Genomic DNA, 20,411 nt, shown 5'->3' on the forward strand with positions numbered 1-20,411 from the left:
GTAAAGAGGTAAAGAGACTGTAACCCTGTGTCCTCGTTATTCATCGTGACCTGCACCATGCACCACCACTCACAACTTTCATTGGATGCCCCTTAGCAGGGTTACGGACCGGGTCTAGCCACCGTGACAACCCCAGAACTGAGACAGAGAGGCCCGGTGCCGAGTGTCCCGCGGCCCTGCGTCTGGGGGCGCTCCACGTAAGCCATCCTATCGACCACCTCTATCCACTGCACACAAGCAGAAACGGCTCCAGTGGGCCAAACGATACATGAAGACTGACTTCCAAACTGTTTTGTTCACCGATGAGCGCTGTGCAATGCTCGATGGTCCAGATGGATGGAGTGGAGGATGGCTGGTTGATGGACACCCCATGAAAACACGGCTAAGGTGCCAACAAGGAGGAGGTGGAGTAATGTTTTGGGCTGGAATCATGGGGAGAGAGATTGTTTGCCCCTTTATGATCCCTGAAGGGGTAAAGATGAACTCCGTAATCTATGTGGAGTTTCTAAAACAACACTTCCTGCCATGGTTCAAGAGGAAGAAATGTGCTTTCCACAGCAAGATCATTTTCATGCATGATAATGCACCGTCTCATGCTGCAAAAAACACATCTGCATCTCTGGCTGCTATGGGCATAAAAGAGGACAAACTTATGGTGTGGCCACCATCTTCCCCTGACCTCAACCCCATTGAGAACCTCTGGAGCATCATCAAAAGGAGTGTCTATGATGGCGGGAGGCAGTTCACATCTAAGCAACAGCTCTGGGAGGGGATTCTGTCCACATGCAAAACAATTGAAGCAGAAACCATCCCAAAACTGACAAATTCAATGGACGAGAGAGTTCAGAAGCTTCTTTCGAACAAGGGGTCCTATGTGCAAATGTAAGATCACCTAGAATAAAGTTTTCACTTGAAAACTGTTTGATTTCATTTTGTAATAAGCTGATAATGCTTATAACTTCACAATTGACCATTTTTTTGTTCAAAATAAAAAAAAGGTTGAAAACTCTGCTGTGCATAATAATTTGGAACATGCATTTTGAGTGTTTATTTTTTTTAAAAAAGATACTGTTTTCATAGGCAGTTTGTTCCAAAACATTGCAATTATACTAGAATAGTAGATGACTGGAAAATAACAATTACCGCAATTCAGATAGGTAATTTAGAGAAAATAGGAGGAAATATTACTTGCATAATAATTTGGAACACAGTGTAAGTACAGTTGATATGGTAGTCGTGTAGTATATAAGTACAGCCTGTATGGCAGTACTACAGTATATAATGTGAGGGGTGACAAGCTTAGCTGCTTCCTCAGGTATACACAGGAACACTTTGATAGTGAAACACCTGCTGGTGTATTAAATTCAGCATAGACCAAGGCAGGTTTCAGAAAATCAAAAGCAGAGCCCTCCTGGCTTAACGGAAAATAATAAAGTTCATCAGAGTCCTTTCTCTGCAGGCTCCACCTGAAGACGTGTGGCAATGTCCTCCGCTCCTCCTGGAGCCATGTGGGAGTGTTCCCTCTCCCAACACACCACACAAACTGCCTCTAATGTCCAAGTATTTAACCAGGACCATGTAATGTTCACATGATCATGACATCACATCAGGTCCTGCTAGTACACATGCTAGAGTGGTGTTTCGAGTGCGAGCAGAGTTCCAGGAACACGCATAGAGACTGAGGACAACTGCATGTCCTGGGTATAATCTGCCTTCCAGCATGAGACTTCCGGAAGCATGGAGGAGCTTGTGAAACATCTCATCCAAGTACAGCAGCAACACTAACTCACCAGTCAACAACAGAATTTGGTGCAAAAGGAGACAAATAAGGCTGCTTTCACACTAGCGTCGGTACGGGCCCGTCGCAGTGCGTCGGGCCAACCTACCGACGCATGCTGTGAAATGAATGCCCGACGTGGCCAGCGGAAGCAGTCTTACGACGCTCCCGCTGCCCCATTGCAAGGTCCTTGGAGGAGGGGGCGGAGTTTCGTCCGCGCATGCGCGGTCGAAAATGGCGGACCCGACGCACAAAAAAACGTTACATGTAACGTTTTTTTGTGCCGACGGTCCACCAAAACACAACGCAACCGTCGCATGACGGTTGCGACGTGTGGCAATACGCCGCAATGCGTCGGTAATGTAAGTCTAAGGGGAAAAAAACACATCCTGCAGACAACTTTGCAGGATGCGTTTTTTTCTCCTGAGCGACGCATTGTGACGTATTGCAAACGACGCTAGAGTGAAAGTAGCCTAAGCTGTTTGCACAGCAGCTTCAACAGGAGCAGCGACAGCAGCAGGAGGCGATAACACACCAAATGGAGCTGCTCGCATAGGCGGTTCATGTAAGGCCGCTGGTCTCCTCTCCATATCCTGGTGATGATGCACACATCCGGATAACAGTAAGACGAGCTACACAGAAAATGACCCTGGGGGATGATGTGGAAGCCTTTTTAACTGTGTTCGAGTGGGTAGCACAGCATGAGAGTCTACCGCCAGAGAAGTGGGCAGAGGCGCTGGCTCACTATTTGACTGGTGAACCCAAAAAGGCCTATTGCAACCTAGCCCTCCAGTATGCCAAAGAGTATGGCAAGCTAAAAACTGAAATTCTGGCATGCCTGGAAGTGACAATGTCTGTAAGGACCCAGCGTGTCTACTGATGGTCGTATGCTGGCGAAACCCCCCACACTCCCACATGTTTGATCTATTGCACCTTGTTCAGAAGTGGCTGCAGCCAGAGACTTCCACTCCTGCCCAAATGGTTGAGCATGTGGTGATTGACAGGTTCGTCCACTCCCTCCCCAAGCCAATACAAACCTGGCTTACCCAGGGCAACCCCCAGTATGCAGATGACTTGGTTGGGCTGTTTGAGAGATATCAGGTTGTGGAGAAATCCCTCGGGATGCCAGACCTCGCTACTTCTCAATACTGAGATACCCAAAATGGGGCAGGCTCACCACTGAGAGTGGCTAGACCCACAAATAGGGGGGGTCCCAAGACTGCTGAAAGGTCCCCTAAGACTGCTCTTAAAGATGTGGTCTGTTGGCGGCAGTGCTGCCATTAGGAATTTTGGGGCCCCATACTGGCAAAATTTTCAGTCCCCCTTGAGACTCTGCAAAAGCTCCACCCTAGCTCCGCCTCCACCCTTTGAACCTTCCACAGTCCCACCGCCCACTCTTGGAAAAACTCAACTTCTCCACTACGTCCTCACCAATCAGATATTAACAGTTCCCATCCAACACCAGATCACATTCAGAACCAGCAGCTTTTGTTCTGGCCTAAAGAATTTTTAACCCACCACCACGACATGGTAGACTCTTTTGGCCTGGCCCTACTCCACTCTAACATATTAAATATAAATATATTTTTATGTATTTTTCTTTAAGGAAATGAGTCACATACATTTTTTAAATGACCTTTAATACCACATACAAGGGACAAATACTGTCACACCATGACCAGACCACATATTACCATCACATAGTGACCAAATAATACCACATACAAGGAACAAATACCACCACACCATGACCAGATCACATATTACCACCACATAGTGACTGAATACTACAATACTGATCATTAACACAATATTAAGTGACATTATGCACAGGAACTCTGTATTTACTGTCAGTGTACAGTTATACAGTGATCACCAGTGACATTTTGCACAGGATCTCTGTATATAGTGTATAGTTTAAAGGTAATACAGGGATTCAGCAGTGACATTATACACAGGAGTTCTGTATATAGTGTCAGTGTACAGGTAATACAGCGATCACCAGTGACAATATACACAGGAACGCTGTATGTAGTGTCCGTGTACAGGTAATACTGCGATTATCAGGGACATTATACACAGGAGCTCCGCATAGAGTGTCAATGTACAGGTAATACTGTGATCACCAGTACATTATACACAGTATCTCTGTGTATAGTGCCAGTGTACAGGTAATACAGTGATCACCAGTGATATTATATACATGAGCTCTGTATATAGTGTCAGTGTACAGGTAATACAGTGATCACCGTTGACAATATACACAGGAGCTCTGCACACAGTGTCAGTGTACAGGTAATACAATGATCACCAGTAATATTATACACAGGAGCTCTGTATATAGTGTCAGTGTACAGGTAATACAGGGATGACCAGTGACATTATACACAGGACTTCTGTATATAGTGTCAGTGTACAGATGATATAGTGATCACTGGTGAACTTATACACAGGAGCTCTGTACATAGTATACTGTGTATAGTGTCAGTGTACAGGTAACACACTGACTCACCAGTAACGTCTCTAATTGAAGTCGTTCATCTTTGCTTTTCTTTTTCATGCAGTGCAGAGTGCCATCACTTCTTCCAGCCAGGACTCGTCTCTGCATAAAATAACACAGTTACCTAGAGCATCGATTCCAGAGCACATTCCCCACTTTTTCCCTTTCTTCTACACTGCACATCTGAATACAGATATGCACCCACCATTAATATATAATTGGTTATTATGCAACCCACCATTCCAAATATAAATTATAATCTGCCACTGTGCCCCTACTAACTATACATAGCCACTTTCCCCACCCAATAACTATATAAACTAATTAGCACCTGCACTCTTTCCCCCAATTCATTACCAGTCACTGCATACTCAACATTCCCCATTATGTACCTCCCACTCCTTGGATTCATTATATTTACATGCCCCTTCTGCCCCAATTCATTGTCATGTATTCTATCTCTCCCATCCTCTATTCATTATCAACAGCTCTCCCCCACATTCAATACATAATTTAGTCCCCCACCCTCAAAATTCATCATTATTTGCTCTCCCTCAAGATCATCATTTGCTCTCCCCACACCCAATCTTCAATTCAATTGCTATCCTTGTCCCTCACTCCCAATTCAACATTTACAGTCTCCCATCCCCTCCCCCTCTTCATCATGTGCAGTCCCCCTTACCCCCACTACATTATATGCAGTCCCCCTTACCCACCCACTGCATCATGTGCATTAGCCCTTACCCCCCACTTCATATGCAGTCCCCTTTACCCCCATTTCTTGTGAAGTCTCCCTTAACCCCCACTTCATTATTTGCAATCCCCTTTCCCCACTTCATCATGTGCAGTCCCCTTTAATACCCCACTTCATCATGTGCAGTCCCCTATATCCCCCAATTTATTATTTGCAATCCCCCTTCCCCCACATCATCATGTGCAGGCCCCTTTAAACCCCCACTTCATTACTTGCAATCTCCCTTCCCCCACATCATCATATGCAGCCCCCTTTAACCCCCACTTCATTAGTTGCAATCCCCCTTCCCCCGCTTCATCATGTGCAGTACCCCTTACCCCCCACTTCATCATGTGCAGTCCCCTTTACCACCCCATGTCATTATTTGTGGTTCTTCCTACTTCCCTCACCCATTTAAATTCATTTTATTAAGTAAACAAAAATGTTTTTTATACTTACCTCACAAACGCTCCCCAGCAGCGCAGATCTGCTTCCAGCGTCCGGTACATGATGACTTAATCACATACGCGCCGTCACCTGACAGGAATTACACAGAAAACAGAGGGAGCAGGAGCTGTGCAGCCATCAAGGTTAGACGGCCAGGCACAGCTCCTTGAAAGTAAAAGACTTAATCCATCTTGTCATAATGGGGTGGGATTTTGCTCTGTTTTGGAACTTGTGGCAAAAGGGGTCTGGCTGTGTCCCAGTCAAAAGCCAGACCCCTCTGAAGGTGACTCCATCAAAATCAGACGTGAAGGAGCTTCCCCTATGCGTCCTCGCTGGAGAGGAGGATGAGACGGTAGCAGAGGAAAGCAACTTCCCTAACTTAGAGGTGACCGAAGAGAACTTTGGGACTTCTCAACTTCGGGACCTTACTGTACATTGAAGGGAGCATTTGAAAATATGACTGTATGTAATGGGGTTGCTCAAGAGCCGGGGAGAATTGTTGTATTGGGTGACTAGTGTTGACCATTCTGATACCGCATGTATCGGGTATCGGCCGATATTTGCGGTATTGGAATTCCGATACCGAGTTCCGATATTTTTGCGATATCGGGACTCGGGATCGGAATGCATATTCATGTGTAAAATAAAGAATAAAAATAAAAAATAGGGATTTACTCACCCTCTGACGCGCCCTGGTGGTAACACCTGCAACCGGCAGCCTCCGTTCCTAAGAATGAGCGAGTGAAGGACCTGCGATGACGTAGCGGTCTTGTGATTGGTCGCGTGAGCGGTCACATGAGCGGTCACGCGACCAATCACAAGCCGCCACGTCATCGAAGGTCCTTCACTCGCTCATTCTCAGGAACGGAGGCTGCCGGTTGCAGCGGTTACCACCAGGGCGCGTCAGAGGGTGAGTATATCCCTATTTTTTATTTTTATTCTTTATTTTACACATAAATATGGATCCCAGGGCCTGAAGGAGAGTTTCCTCTCCTTCAGACCCTGGGAACCATCCAGGATCACTTCCGATATTTGTGTCCCATTGACTTGTATTGGTATCGGGTATCGGCGATATCCAATATTTTTTGGATATCGGCCGATACAATCCGATACCGATACTTTCAAATATTGGAAGGTATCGCTCAACACTATGGGTGACCAAACTGAGGGGAGGTTGATAGTAGAGCAGTTGTTAGTTCCAGGACTCTACCGGCAGAGGGTTTTAAACATGGCTCATTCGCATGTTCTGGGTGGACATCTGGGGGTGGAGAAAACTCAGGAGAGAGTGTTACAGAGATTCTGTTGGCCAGGGTGTTACCGAGAGATACTGAATTATTACTGCTCCTATTTCTCACTTCCGAAGCCCCTTAGTTCCCTTACCTGTGATAAAAATTCCCTTCGTGAGGATTGCTATAGACCTGGTAGGTCCCCTCATTAAATCAGCACGCGGCCATCAGTACATCTTGGTGGGCTTGGACTATGTGACCCGGTACCCGGAAGCAGTGACACTGAGGAATATTTCAGCTAAGAGTATTGCCTGGGAGGTTGTCCATATCTTTGCCAGGACCGGTTTTCCCTAGGAGATTTTGACAGAACAGGGGACCCCGTTCATGAGCAAAGTGATGCGGGAGCTGTGTAGAGTCCTCCAGATCGTCCAGCTACGAACCTCTGTTTACCATCCACAGACCGATGGGTTGGTGGAGCGCTTCAACGAGATCTTGAAGGCCATGCTCAAGAGGGTTTGTTGAGAAGGATGGATGGGACTGGGACTATCTGCTCCCATTCCTGCTCTTTTCCATCAGAGAAGTCCCATAGGCCTCCACTGACTTCTTGCCATTCGAGCTCTGTGCGGCCGACATCCACGAGAGTTACTGGATATCGCCAAGTAAATCTGGGAAGCCAAGGTCACACCACACCAGATTGTCACTGAGCATGTCGCCCAGCTGCAAGAAAGGTTTGCACAGCAACCGATCAGCGAGGCTGAGGCAATTCCAACCCGGGGACCTCTTGCTAGTACTTATCCTTTCCGTGGAGAGCAAATTCCTGGCAAAGCTGGAAGGCCCTTATGAGATCATTATGAAAACTCGGGGATGTGAATTACAAGGTACATCAGCCTGGTCGCAGGAAGCCGCATCAGGTATACCATGTGAAGCTACTCAAACCTTGGCAGGACCATCAACCACTGGAAGCTCCTTGCCTGGGGGTTCGTCCCAAAGCCAAGATCGAGGAGGTCGTGATTGCTGAGATGCTAATGCTGGCCCTGAAGCAAGAATGTTGAGAACTGCTGCAAGAGAACAGTGACCTGTTCTTGGAGTTGCCAGGGTGCACACAGATCATGGAACACAACATGTTAACAGAACTGCATGTAAGTGTAAACCTCAAACCTTACAGAATCCCGAAGCACATCTGGAGATAATTTCAAAGGAGGTGAAGAGAATGCTGGACCTTGGGGTGAGAGAGGAATGAAGAAGTGGCTGGTCAAGTCCCATCGTCCCCATACTGAAGCCCAATGGCAGGTGGCGGTTTTGTAACTACTACCGCAAGCTCAATGAGGTGTCCCTCCTGTTTTGACACATACCAGATGCTCTATGTAGATGAACTCATTGAGCGACTGGGACCTGCAAGGTACATCACAACCCTTGACCTGATGAAAGGGTACTGGCAGATCCCCATGTCACAGAGCGCCAAGGAGAAGAAGGCCTTCTCGACGCCGGATGGGTGTTTTCAGTACACCAGGATGCCTTTTGGACTGCAGGGAGCCCCAGCTACCTTCCAGAGAGTGATAGATCAAAACTTGGCTCCACCTTAGAAATATGCCGCAGCCTACTTGGATGACATTATCATCTTTAGCCCTGACTGGAGTTCGCACCTGTCAAAGGTACAGGCAATCCTCAATGCCTTGAGGAAAATCCCAAAGAAGTGTTCCATAGTGAAGGAGGAGTCAAAGTACTTTGGCTACATCGTCGGGAGAGGTGAAATCATGCCCCAGTTGAATAAAATAGAGTCAATCAAGGAGTGCCCGCAACCGCTCTCTAAGAAACAAGTAAGGGCGCTTCTTGGGATTGTGCGGTATTACCGGCATGCTATCCTGAATTTTGCATAATTGCCACATCGTTCACAGATCTCCTTGTGGACACCAAGTTGACGATGGTGAAATGGACTCCTGAAACAAAGATGGCATTTCAAGAACTCAAGCTGGCTCTGGGCAAGCATCTGGTTCTGGTTGCACCAGACTTTAGCAAAGAATTTGTGGTACAGACCGATGCTTCAGAAGTTGGGTTGAGAGCTATGCTGTCTCAGGAAATAAATGGAGAAGAGCATCCCATCATGTATCTGAGCCAAAAACTCTCGTCTTGTAAGACAAATCTACAGTATATATATAATTGCCTAGGGGTACTTCCGTCTGTTTCTAACTTCCGTCTGTCTGTATTGGAAATCCTGGGTCGCTGATTGGTAAAATCAGCGAGATTGGGGCGGGATTTAAACACCACTTCACTTTTTACTATTGATGCCTTTGCAGCATCAATAATAAAAACAGAATGTTAAAAATAATAATAAAAAAATTATATTCTCACCTTCCGAAGTCTGCCGCAGCCTTTCCCGCTCCTCGTGCTCCGGGCCCAAGAATGCATTGCGGCAATGGCCCAAGATCATGTAGCGGTCTCGTAAGACCGCTACATGATCACGGGTTATTGCCACCAGGCATTACTGGGAACGGAGCGTAGTGAGGAGCATCGGTAAAGGCCTCGGCTGGATCCGGGGGCCGACGGAAGGTGAATATACACTCACTGGCCACTTTATTAGGTACACCTGTCCAACTTCTTGTTAACACTTAATTTCTAATCAGCCAATCACATGGCGGCAACTCAGTGCATTTAGGCATGTAGACATGGTCAAGACAATCTCCTGCAGTTCAAACCGAGCATCAGTATGGGGAAGAAAGGTGATTTGAGTGCCTTTGAACGTGGCATGGTTGTTGGTGCCAGAAGGGCTGGTCTGAGTATTTCAGAAACTGCTGATCTACTGGGATTTTCACGCACAACCATCTCTAGGGTTTACAGAGAATGGTCCCAAAAAGAAAAAAAATCCAGTGAGCGGCAGTTCTGTGGGCGGAAATGCCTTGTTGATGCCAGAGTTCAGAGGAGAATGGGCAGACTGGTTCGAGCTGATAGAAAGGCAACAGTGACTCAAATCGCCACCCGTTACAACCAAGGTAGGCCTAAGAGCATCTCTGAACGCACAGTGCGTCGAACTTTGAGGCAGATGGGCTACAGCAGCAGAAGACCACACCGGGTACCACTCCTTTCAGCTAAGAACAGGAAACTGAGGCTACAATTTGTACAAGCTCATCGAAATTGGACAGTAGAAGATTGGAAAAACGTTGCTTGGTCTGATGAGTCTCGATTTCTGCTGCGACATTCGGATGGTAGGGTCAGAATTTGGCGTAAACAACATGAAAGCATGGATCCATCCTGCCTTGTATGGAGCATCTTTGGGATGTGCAGCCGACAAATCTGCGGCAACTGTGTGATGCCATCATGTCAATATGGACCAAAATCTCTGAGGAATGCTTCCAGCACCTTGTTGAATCTATGCCACGAAGAATTGAGGCAGTTCTGAAGGCAAAAGGGGTCCAACCCGTTACTAGCATGGTGTACCTAATAAAGTGGCCGGTGAGTGTATAACTATTTTTTACTTTAATTGTTTTTTTAACAGGGATATGGTGCCCACATTGCTATATACTACGTGGGCTGTGTTATATACTACATGGGCTGTGTTATATGCTGCGTGGCCTGTGTTATATACTGCGAGGGCTGTTCTATATACTACATGCCTGTGCTATATACTATGTGGGCTGTGCAATATACTACATGGCTGTGTTATATACTGCGTAGGCTGTGTTATATACTGCGTGGGCTGTGCTATATACTACATGGGCTGTGTTATATACTACGTGGGCTGTGTTATATACTGCATGGCCTGTGTTATATACTACGTGGGCTGTGCTTAATACTACGTGCCTGTGCTATATACTATGTGGGCTGTGCTATATACTGCTTGGGCTGTGTTATATACTGCATGGGCCTAGTTATATACTGTGTGGGCTGTGTTATATACTACGTGGCTGAGCAATATACAACGTGGCTATGCTATATACTACGTGGCTATGCTATATACTATGTGGGCTATGCTATATACTACGTGGCTATGCTATATACTACGCGGCTGTGCATTCTAGAATACCCGATGTGTTAGAATCGGGCCACCATCTAGTTATGTCATAGTTGAGAAAGAGTGTTTAGCTATAAAATGGGCCATAGACACACTGAAATACTACCTATAAGGCCGCAGGTTTAAGTTAGTGTCGGACCATGCCCCTCTTCATTGAGAGAGAAGAAGGGTAAGAACACCAGAGTGACTAGGTGGTTTTTAGCACTTCAAGACTTCGCGTTCCACGTATAGCATAAGCCAGGTAAGTTACATGGCAATGTGGATGCTCTCATCCAAATTCCCTGCTTAGTGTCTGAAAGTACCAAAACCCCCGGCTTTTGGCAAAAGGGGGGAATATGTGACAGAGTCTCTGGCACAGTGTATAAAGGGAGATACGTGTCACTGCGTATACTACAGTCAGTGATGTAGAACCAGATAGCATGCTAGAGGCAAAAACAAAGTGCTGAGAGGGTTACTTTTAAAGTTACAATGTCCTGGTTTCATGTGAGCACCTGTAGAGTGGGAGGGAGGGTGCTCACCATATCCCCTCTTGTAGAGCTGACAGGTTGACACAGGAACACTTTCAAAGTGAAAAACCTGCTGATTAATTAAAGTCAGCATAGACCAAGGCAGGGTTCAGGAAAACAAAAGCAGAACTGCAGCGCCCCAGAGTCCTGGTTGTTGCAGTAATGTTATTCTCCCACCAGGGGGAGTGATTTTATGTCTGATGGCAATAAAGGAGATCTCCCTACCAGGTATCACAAACCATACACCACACTTCACACTCCAGTCCACCAGGGGGAGCCTTGCTCTTATCTACTAGGGCACTCCTCACAAAAGGGTAAAACTGGTGGGCTGGATAGAAAGTTAGAGAGACGCTGGCTGGGCTTTGCCCAGGCAACACCTGTCAGGCAGACAGGGGGAAGGAGGAACATCGGAGCTGCAGACAGAGGGTCTCTGACAGGGGTGGGATCCTGTCAGAGGCCTAGATAGAAGGCTACGGAGCTGCGCCTGCCCCACGTGCGGCAGCATCCTAAGGAAGGACACGAAGAGAATTGTATTGTAGAGGGTGAGAAACGAAGTCATAGCACAAGGAGATACAACCAGAAGGAGTTCTGCCCTGTAAAAGGCTGCCTCCTTCTGAGGCGCAGAAGCCGGTGGGAGCAACCGTCTCCAAGACTTGCTCCAGAGACCGGCAGGACAGTCAATTCCATGTTGGCTGCCCAACCTTATACCCAAGAGGCACGGTGGCAACGGTGGGGGCCGGGGCGTCTCTAGGGTCCCTGTAAAAAGCCTCAGGCCATCAGTCATACGGGTTTGTCCTATCCATACCATCTGGGGGACAGAGAGGAAGACATAACATCTAGAATATCTATAACAGTTGAGAGGACCTTACCGAGAAGCTCAGCAGGGAGGTACTACAACACACAGGCACTAGAGGAAGGCTACTGATTTCCACCTGGATAAGGGGACTCCGGATTTGCCTTCAGACCGGCCGGACTCTGCCTGCCCTGTGGTCTGTACCCTGGACTGTGGATGCTGAAGCCTTCAGTAAAGGTAAAGAGACTGCAACCTTTTGTCCTCGTTATTCACTGCGTCTTACATCATCCACCATCACCATCTACACTTCTGGGAAGCCCTGGGGATACACTTCACCTGTGGGAAGGTATACCATCTAGCTGCCATAACATCACCCCAGCGGACCCCTAAGCAGCATCGGTCACCCTGACCGAATACCACAGGTGGCGTCACAAATATTTCCCCTTTAAAGACCTTTCCCAAAACCATAAAAACTCTCTTCTTTATTGGATGTCCCTCAAAGGGCCACGGACCGGGTCGGGCCACCGTGACATCCCCCGAACCGAAGGACCCGGTACCGAGTACCCCATTGCCCTTATGTGGGGGCGATCCAGAACCTTCTTGGCTTAATGGAAACAAATAAAGTTCATCAGAGTTATTTTCTACGCAGGTTCCACAGCACACCTGGCAATATCCTTTGCTCCTCCTGGACCCACATGGGAGTGTTCCCTCTCCCAACACACCACCCAGACTGTCTCATGTCCAGGTATTTAACCAGAACCGTGTGATGATCACATGATCGTGACATCACCGCGGGTCCTGCTAGTACACATGCCGGTGTTGGCTCTGCAAGAGCGGTTAGCACCCTCCCTCTCACTGTATGGGTGCTCACATAAAACCAGCCCATTGCAACTTTAGCATTAACCCTCTCAGCACTTAGCGTGCTGGGTGCAAAAACAATCTGGTTCTACATCACTGACTGCAGTATGCGCAGTGACACGTTTCTCCCTTCACATATTCTGCCACTGACTATCACAATAGTTACAGTCTACATGGCAATAATGCAGTATATAAATATAGTGTCTATGGCATTAATGCAGTATATAGGTATAGTGCATATTGCTGTAATGCAGTATATCAGTATAGTCTGTATGGCAGTAATGTGGTATATAAGTATTCTTTATGACAGCAAAAGAGGCTACTTAACTGTGGAATGTTGGAATTGGTGATTATTATGGGAACGACAAGGACTGCGTTGGACCTACGTTGGAACTTTTCATTTTCTATCAAATTGGTGATCGAGGGACAGTGTCTTGTCTTTATTTATCTCTTTTCATGTTTTTCAGGTGTCTATTTGTGGACTACTTCAGATTCAGTGGAGTATGATTGACTCCTTGGACCACGGAACGCCTGCATGGCTTTTTTTTAATAAATTGGAGAACATAGGAAAGTGTCGGGAGTGTTTTTTCGAATTAAAGTATTTTTTGGGGGGGTTTTATTTTTTGTTCCTGGGTTAATAATAGGGGTGTCTGATAGACATCTTTTCATGAATAACACCAGGGCTTGATGCCAGCTTTGATTTTTGAGAAATCACAGCTGACATCAACCCCAACTACCATTACCATGATTGCCACCGCACCAGGGCAATCGGGAAGAACGATGACAAATAATTAGTGTATCTAATGTGATGCGCCACTTCTGGGGCAGCTTTAAGCTGGTATTTTTAGGCTGAGAAGGGCCCAATAACCATGGATCTTCTCCGCCTGATAATATCAGCTCTGTGCGATCTGCTTTACCTTGGCTGGTTATCAAAAATATTTTTATATTTAGAGAGGTGAGGGTTCTGGCTATGAATTGAATTTACTGTACTTGGCTGGTGAAATTTTGTGGTTCCTTTGAGATGTGTGTGAGAAAAACAAAAAATGGATGGTATACGCATCGTCTGTTTGCCATCCATTTTTTTTCACGCACCCATTAACTTGCATTGATGAGCCTCGTCTGACATACACTGCCAATCGCAGCATGCTGTGAATTTATTCCTCCACCCAATTCTAGCTGAAGAAAGACTCACAGATGAACACTGGCTTTTTGAATAATATTGGTCAGAGTGCAATACGATTTTTTTCTCTCATTGCACTAGGTTTTTTTGTATGGGCGTGGGAGCAAGGCCTTTGTCGTATACGCCACAAATCTGGCCTTTATGAGAGAGAAGAATGCCATTTTTTAAAGAAGGCTGTAAGAAGTCCCTTTTGCAGTTTGCCAAAAGTCATGTAGGGGACACAGCAAGCATGTGGGAGAATGTGCTCTGCTCAGATGAGGCCAAAAGAGAACTTTTGGGCAAAATTCAAATTGCTATGTGTGGCGGAAAGCTTCCACCATACCCTACTGAAAACACCATCCCCACTGTCATTCATGGTGGTTGCAGCATTCTTCTGTGGGGAGGCTTTTCTTTAACAGGAACAGGGACACTGGCCAGAGCTAATGAGAAGATGAATGGAGCTAAATAAATGGAGGAAAACCTGTCAGTGGCTGCAAAAGTCTTGAGACTGGGGTGTAGATTCACCTTCTAGCAGGACAATGACCCTAAACATCCTGCCAGAGCTACAATGGAAGGTTTATATGAAAGCATATTCATGTCTGTGAATGGCCCAGTCACAGTCCAGACCTAAATACGGGTGTAACGTGAAAAAAAGTGGAAAAGTTCACAAGCTATGAATACATTTTCAAAGCACTGTAAATAAATTGTATGTGGCAATAATCCAAATATAAGTCTATATGGCAGTATTGCAATTCATATGCCCTAACATGTATGCGTTGTGCTGCTGCTTTTTTTTTGTTGCAGACAGTCAAGTAGAGAGATATAAATAAAGCTTTGTTCACACGTTGCAATTTTGCTGCATTTTTTAATGCCTTTTACAGTGCCAACCTAAGCTATGAGACTTCAGAAATCTCATGTTCACACATGTTTTTTTTTCTCCTGACTGTTTTGGAAAACTGCTGCATTTTTTAAAACTGCAGCATATCCGTTCTTTCAGCGTTTTTCAGCATTTTTTCACCCATAGAAAGTAATGAGTGCAAAAACGCAGCAAAAAATGTAGGCGTGAGGTTTTGCTGCATTTTTTGGTGCAAAAACTTAAGGAAGTTGCAAAATTACTTTTCTTGGGGGGCACTAAACTTTATCAGCATGCACAAATGACAACAAAAAGGCAGCAAATATGCAGCTAAACATGCTTCTTTGTAAGCAGCTTCTTTACTGCCAAGTGAGCAGGTTTGCCTGCAGAAAAAAAAGCAGCAAAAATGCAACGTGTGAGCACGGCCTAAAGTTAAATAACGTAGAGTGGAGAGATATGAGAAGAACTGATAGAGACATAGAGTAGCATCCATACTTTGTCCGGCTATTATCTACAATGTATGAGGACAGTATATCTGTGTGCGGCAGAGGTTGCAGGTGTGTGTAATTATCACAGTTATTGCCCCCGTTTCCTGCAGGTTTTCATTCTCTGGACATTAAATTTCCATGAGAAAGGAAGGGGTGTGCAGTATCTGTATGCAGGGAGGGGATCGGGGAACAGTCCAGGTCCAGGATGAATGTAAGTCCTGGGCAGACCTGACCACCCCTCCCCCATCCATCCAATGTTTGTTTTTCCTCTTTATTCCCCCTTTTCACTTTCTCCGCAGCCCTGTCTTTTCCTCTCCATTTCATTGCATCTCCTAATCTCTCTCTGTCTTTTGTCCCCTCTCCCCTGGGAGCCTTTGTGTAGCATCTGGCCAACTGGTGACTTTTTATCCCTTTTCCCCTCCCAATATATCGATAGAGACCCCTCTGCTTTCTGCCCTCTCCCCAGTGACACTGAATACATTCAACACATTAACAATGCATTCATTAAGAAGTTCTCAGTGGTTAAGCTGCGCAGGCTGCGCTTTTCTCTGTCCTAGCTGAGATACAATACAGCTATACATCCTGATAAATGCCTCGAAAGAGAAATATTCTACTGTAAAGATCTATCTAATGTCTACTATGTGACTTTATCTTCCGAGAAGGAGCCAGATCCATTCTCCATAAAGTATTTATTCACGATAGAAAAGTTTCACATGTCATCATATTGACCACTTTCATCGTTTACCTCTCTTGTGGGAACTAGTTTTCAGCTTAGGGGAGCTCCTGTGAGATGTTGGTGGCATCGCTGGTCCTGTTGATACATGAGAAGCTTCCAATCCTGTCTCCATTGGAAGGTAATGTATCTGTGGAGGCTCCGAATCTCCCTTCAGTCTTTTAGGGTTCAGAAACCCTGCTTGAAGTCTTTCCACACTTTCGGGAAGGTGAAAAGCAGCAAAGGGGTGCAGAGCACTGTATCCCAAAACTCCTACTCCTCCACGGTCCAGACGTGGGTGTCCATATTGATGAGAAAGAGAAAGAAGCTGGGGGGCACAGGGAGAATTCAAATGTTCTTGTGGTGGGTATAGTAGAGGGTATGCCGGGCTCAGGTAAGTCATCTGTGGTGGTTTGTCCATACCAATAGGTACAGTATAGTGAGGAGGCTGCTGTGCCACTCCAAGTGGACCTTCTGAAGAGGTAGCCATCACCAGGAGGGCTTGAGATGTCAGTGGGTTAATCAAGCCTGAGGTGTTCTCCATTGCATAAAATAGTTAAAAAAAAATAAAGTCTGTAAAAGAAAGAAAACAGATTAATTTCACAGGTGATTATCCTGAGGGAGCAAAATGTACAGATTCAAACAAGGTGGCCATTATGATCATGTTGCATGAGGAAATCTCAAATCTTTCTCCACTGGTTTTGCTCCAGACTGGACATTTCATCTTATGTGTTCCACACCCTACATAAACAGCTAATAAGTATCATCATTTCAGTAGGTGAGATTAACCTAAGGCAAGCTTAGGACCATGAGAAAGATTTGCTTATCAAAAAACAGATTATGGATCCAATTCCATCCTTAAAGTGGATAAAACTTTGTCAAGCTCCCGAATTTCCACCGCACATTTGTAGTCCCAGCTATCAGACTTATGAAAGCCTTAACCAACCCTTGAATAGAAAAAAAATCATCATCAAACATAATTCTTAATTGCACTCCTTAATTTGTAATATCCATTTTTCAGGTCTCATTGGTCACACTTGAGAGAATCTATGTGGACCATTAAGTATGAACTGCTTATTTCTACATTATCTCTATCGGGGCTTAGTCTAAGTGTTGAGTTGACTTTTCCAAAATGGCACATTTATTCTACCTTAATTACTTGTGGTCTTTGACTTATAAATTGGCTTGGCTATGGAAAAAAGACCAAATCTTAAGATCTTAAGGTTGTGACGCACCCAACAACATCACACCACCACCACCAAGCTTGAGAGTTGACTTCATGTTCCTACAGTGATTTCAAGTAGAAGGAATGTGAGGTCAGATCAAAGATTGATCCTCAAGATTAATTTATGAACTTTCAAGTGTCTTTGGAGTCATTTTCTCATACCAATTCCTGCCAGGAAGGTGGTTTGACTCCAATTTGTCTTAATACCTTTGGATTCTTACAAACTGGGTTCTAATCCTTTTTCAAACTGCTGGATTTGATGCCATTTTCCTTGTCTTTTTGGAGTATTCTTTTAAATACAGCTGTTATATAAGGGGTAAATGCTTTTTTATAGGTGTTAAATAAAATTTGAGCTTTTCTATGTTTCTACTGAAAATAAAAACATTACATCCGAGGTTTAAACTGTTGCATCATGGGTTGCCCACATACAGACTCATTAATACCACATTAATTTCCATGCATTTCACACCAATAAAATTGTGATGACAACCTCACACTAATTTATGTAGTGAAACCTGACGGTGAAGAGTCAGCAATCTCCAGTGGAAGATTAAGTCATGGTGCAGAGAGTGAAAGCTGCTTCACTGAGCAACAGGATGTCCTCGCTCCTGTACTTGTGAAAAGGAGAAGCCGAAACTCAGGCCGTTATAATCGCAAGGACCATGTGGTGATAAGCTGGTGCATCTAAGTCTATCATACATAAAACTGTGTGCTGAGTTTGTGCACCTAAGCCTGGATGTGGGACTGTCTGATGGGTTGCTGTATCTAAGCTTTACATATGTGATACTTTCTGTTGAGCTGCAGCACATGCATACAACCTATCATGTATGATACTGTCTTCTAAGCTCTGTATCTAGATGTATAGTGTGATCCTACTTTCTGAGTTATTGCATACAAGACCATCTTATTTGATATTGTCTGCTTAGTTCGTGGATCTAAAGGCTCCAATACACCTTAGATGAAAGTCATCCCAGTCCTCCTTTTGGTGAGTTTGTTCAACCATCTGCTATGTATTGGTAAGCTGCTGTCAGAGGTTAGTGTTCACGTGAACAGAGGAAGTAGAGAAAGTTGTCTGCCTAACAAACTTTTAACCAATAACATACATATGACCTTCCTAAGCCCATCAAGTGTGATGTTATCTGTTAAGCGGGTGCATCAAAACCTATCATGCATGATACTGTTTGTTGAGCAGAAATCTGAGCCCATCTTGTGTAATATTGTCTACCACATTAAGGTGGGTTCTGCCAATAGTCAGTCTAATATATATAGGAGGCCTCGACTGTTCCTCAACAGATGTCGGGAAAGATAAGAACCAGACCTGTTCAATATTGGACTGCCGATCCTTTTGTTCTTTAAAAGACAAGCTACTGCCAAAGATGTGTGACAGCAGCTCTCTCATAGAGAACACAGAGAGCTATCTTGCCCGACTCTATGGGAAGATGGACAAACAATGGTTCGGCAGGCAGCTATCTAAAGAGTTTGAGGGGCTTTAGCCAATGATGTGGGATACTGTCTTCTGTGCTGCTACGGTATATATAAGCCTATTGTGAGTCATATTATTTTCGAAGGCCATCCATACACATTAGATGTCTGCCAGCTGAATGATGCTCTGACAGATCGTTTGTCCATCAATCATCTCAGCTGAGTCTCCCATACCCAAAAGCCCTCGTTTGTTCAAGGGTCCCTGTGTTCTCTATGGGGAAACTCCTGACTGGCACATCGGCCGATGGCTTATCTAAAGGAGAACAACGAGATCGGCAGTCCGAAATTGGACATGTTCAATCAACATCTTTCTCGATAATCAGTTGGTCAGCGCAGCCATACACGTTAGATCGTTGGCCAAAGCCGTTGATATCGCCAGCTTCAGCAATTAGTCTATTGTTTGTACTCAGATAAAGTCGATCTTGTGGGTGGTTGTCTGCTAAGGAGCTGTTGCCAATCTTCACGTGTATCTTCTGCAGAACCACATACATTAAAGTTATGAAATACAAGTTATGAATGAAGGTTTCGAAAGAGAAGTTTAATTCTCTGCATCCATGACTCAAAGAAAGAAAAATCGTCACACTTAATTAAGCTTTTTCCAAGGAACAGAGAAAACGTATTTCCCTCCTTCCTTTACGAGTAGAGCAACACAAGATTTCACATGTTCTAAAAAAATTCTAAGAGATGCTGTCTCTGCATTCTTTATCTAATGATTTTTTTTAGAAAAAAAAATCAGTCCTATAAATTGCTACACCTGTCTGCAAAACACTGAAATATTTGCAATTTTTCTGTACAAAACAATACAAGCAATTAAAAAGAAATAATCACTTTAGGGAATAGGATAAAGCTGCCTAAATTACAGTCATAAAAGACATTTAGAAAAATTTAGATAAAATTTAGATAAAAAAAAATGAAATCCTACAAAACATCTAAAATAATTTTAAAAATTTTCAAAAAATTTAATTCATTTACTATCATTTTTCCTATTTAATTTGGTATACTTAGTTGTATTTTCACTCAATTTAAGAATATATGGATGGATATTGATTTTCTTTTAAATAAATTAAGGCGTCTAATAAAATAAAATTAATATAAATAACACATTTTGTCATTTTTTATTATTGATAGAAAAAATAGTTAGATGTCTGATATTTTTGGGATAATTTAAAGCTGTAAAAATATATGCTTTATCGATAATAGTAAAGAAAAAATAAATCTATCATTTTGTCATTAAGATAATTTAAAGATAAGGTAAAAGTACATTTATTATAACATAAATCTAAATACATGAATTTATATTAAAAAAAATGTAAATAAATGGTAAAATATTAAATATTTAGCTTGTATCTAATATATCATCATTTATATACAAATTGTATGTGTTAAAAAATTATAGCTAGAAATAAATAAAGTTTTTGCAGGATTTAGAAATATATATTTACGCAGCACAATAAGAAAATTTAGCAGTTTGAAGTTCATGAATATTTATTCCATTATTTAACATAAACACATTTTAATATTTAATTGCTTCCTTTTTATAAATAGGTGAAAACACTGACATTATAGTAATAACTTGATAGTGCAAAGTTAATTAAATATTGGTACTTCTTAATACATTTAGATTATGGGAGAATCTGGTGAAAATT

The 20,411-nt window shown here is 44.0% G+C and overlaps 1 protein-coding gene across 1 annotated transcript in view; it reads right to left on the minus strand.

Moving 5' to 3' along the window:
• LOC143773282 (E3 ubiquitin-protein ligase Rnf220-like) overlaps nucleotides 1–20,411 on the minus strand; it is a 71,652-nt gene that overhangs the window by 48,959 nt on the left and 2,282 nt on the right. Inside the window, exon 2 of the mRNA XM_077260767.1 lies at nucleotides 16,092–16,631. Within this exon, the coding sequence (XP_077116882.1) occupies nucleotides 16,092–16,602 (511 nt within the window). The 5' untranslated portion in view covers nucleotides 16,603–16,631. The remainder of the gene's footprint in view (nucleotides 1–16,091; nucleotides 16,632–20,411) is intronic.

This window comes from Ranitomeya variabilis, chromosome 5, assembly GCF_051348905.1.
Source record: "Ranitomeya variabilis isolate aRanVar5 chromosome 5, aRanVar5.hap1, whole genome shotgun sequence".
In the NCBI taxonomy this organism is placed as follows: Eukaryota; Metazoa; Chordata; class Amphibia; order Anura; family Dendrobatidae; genus Ranitomeya; species Ranitomeya variabilis.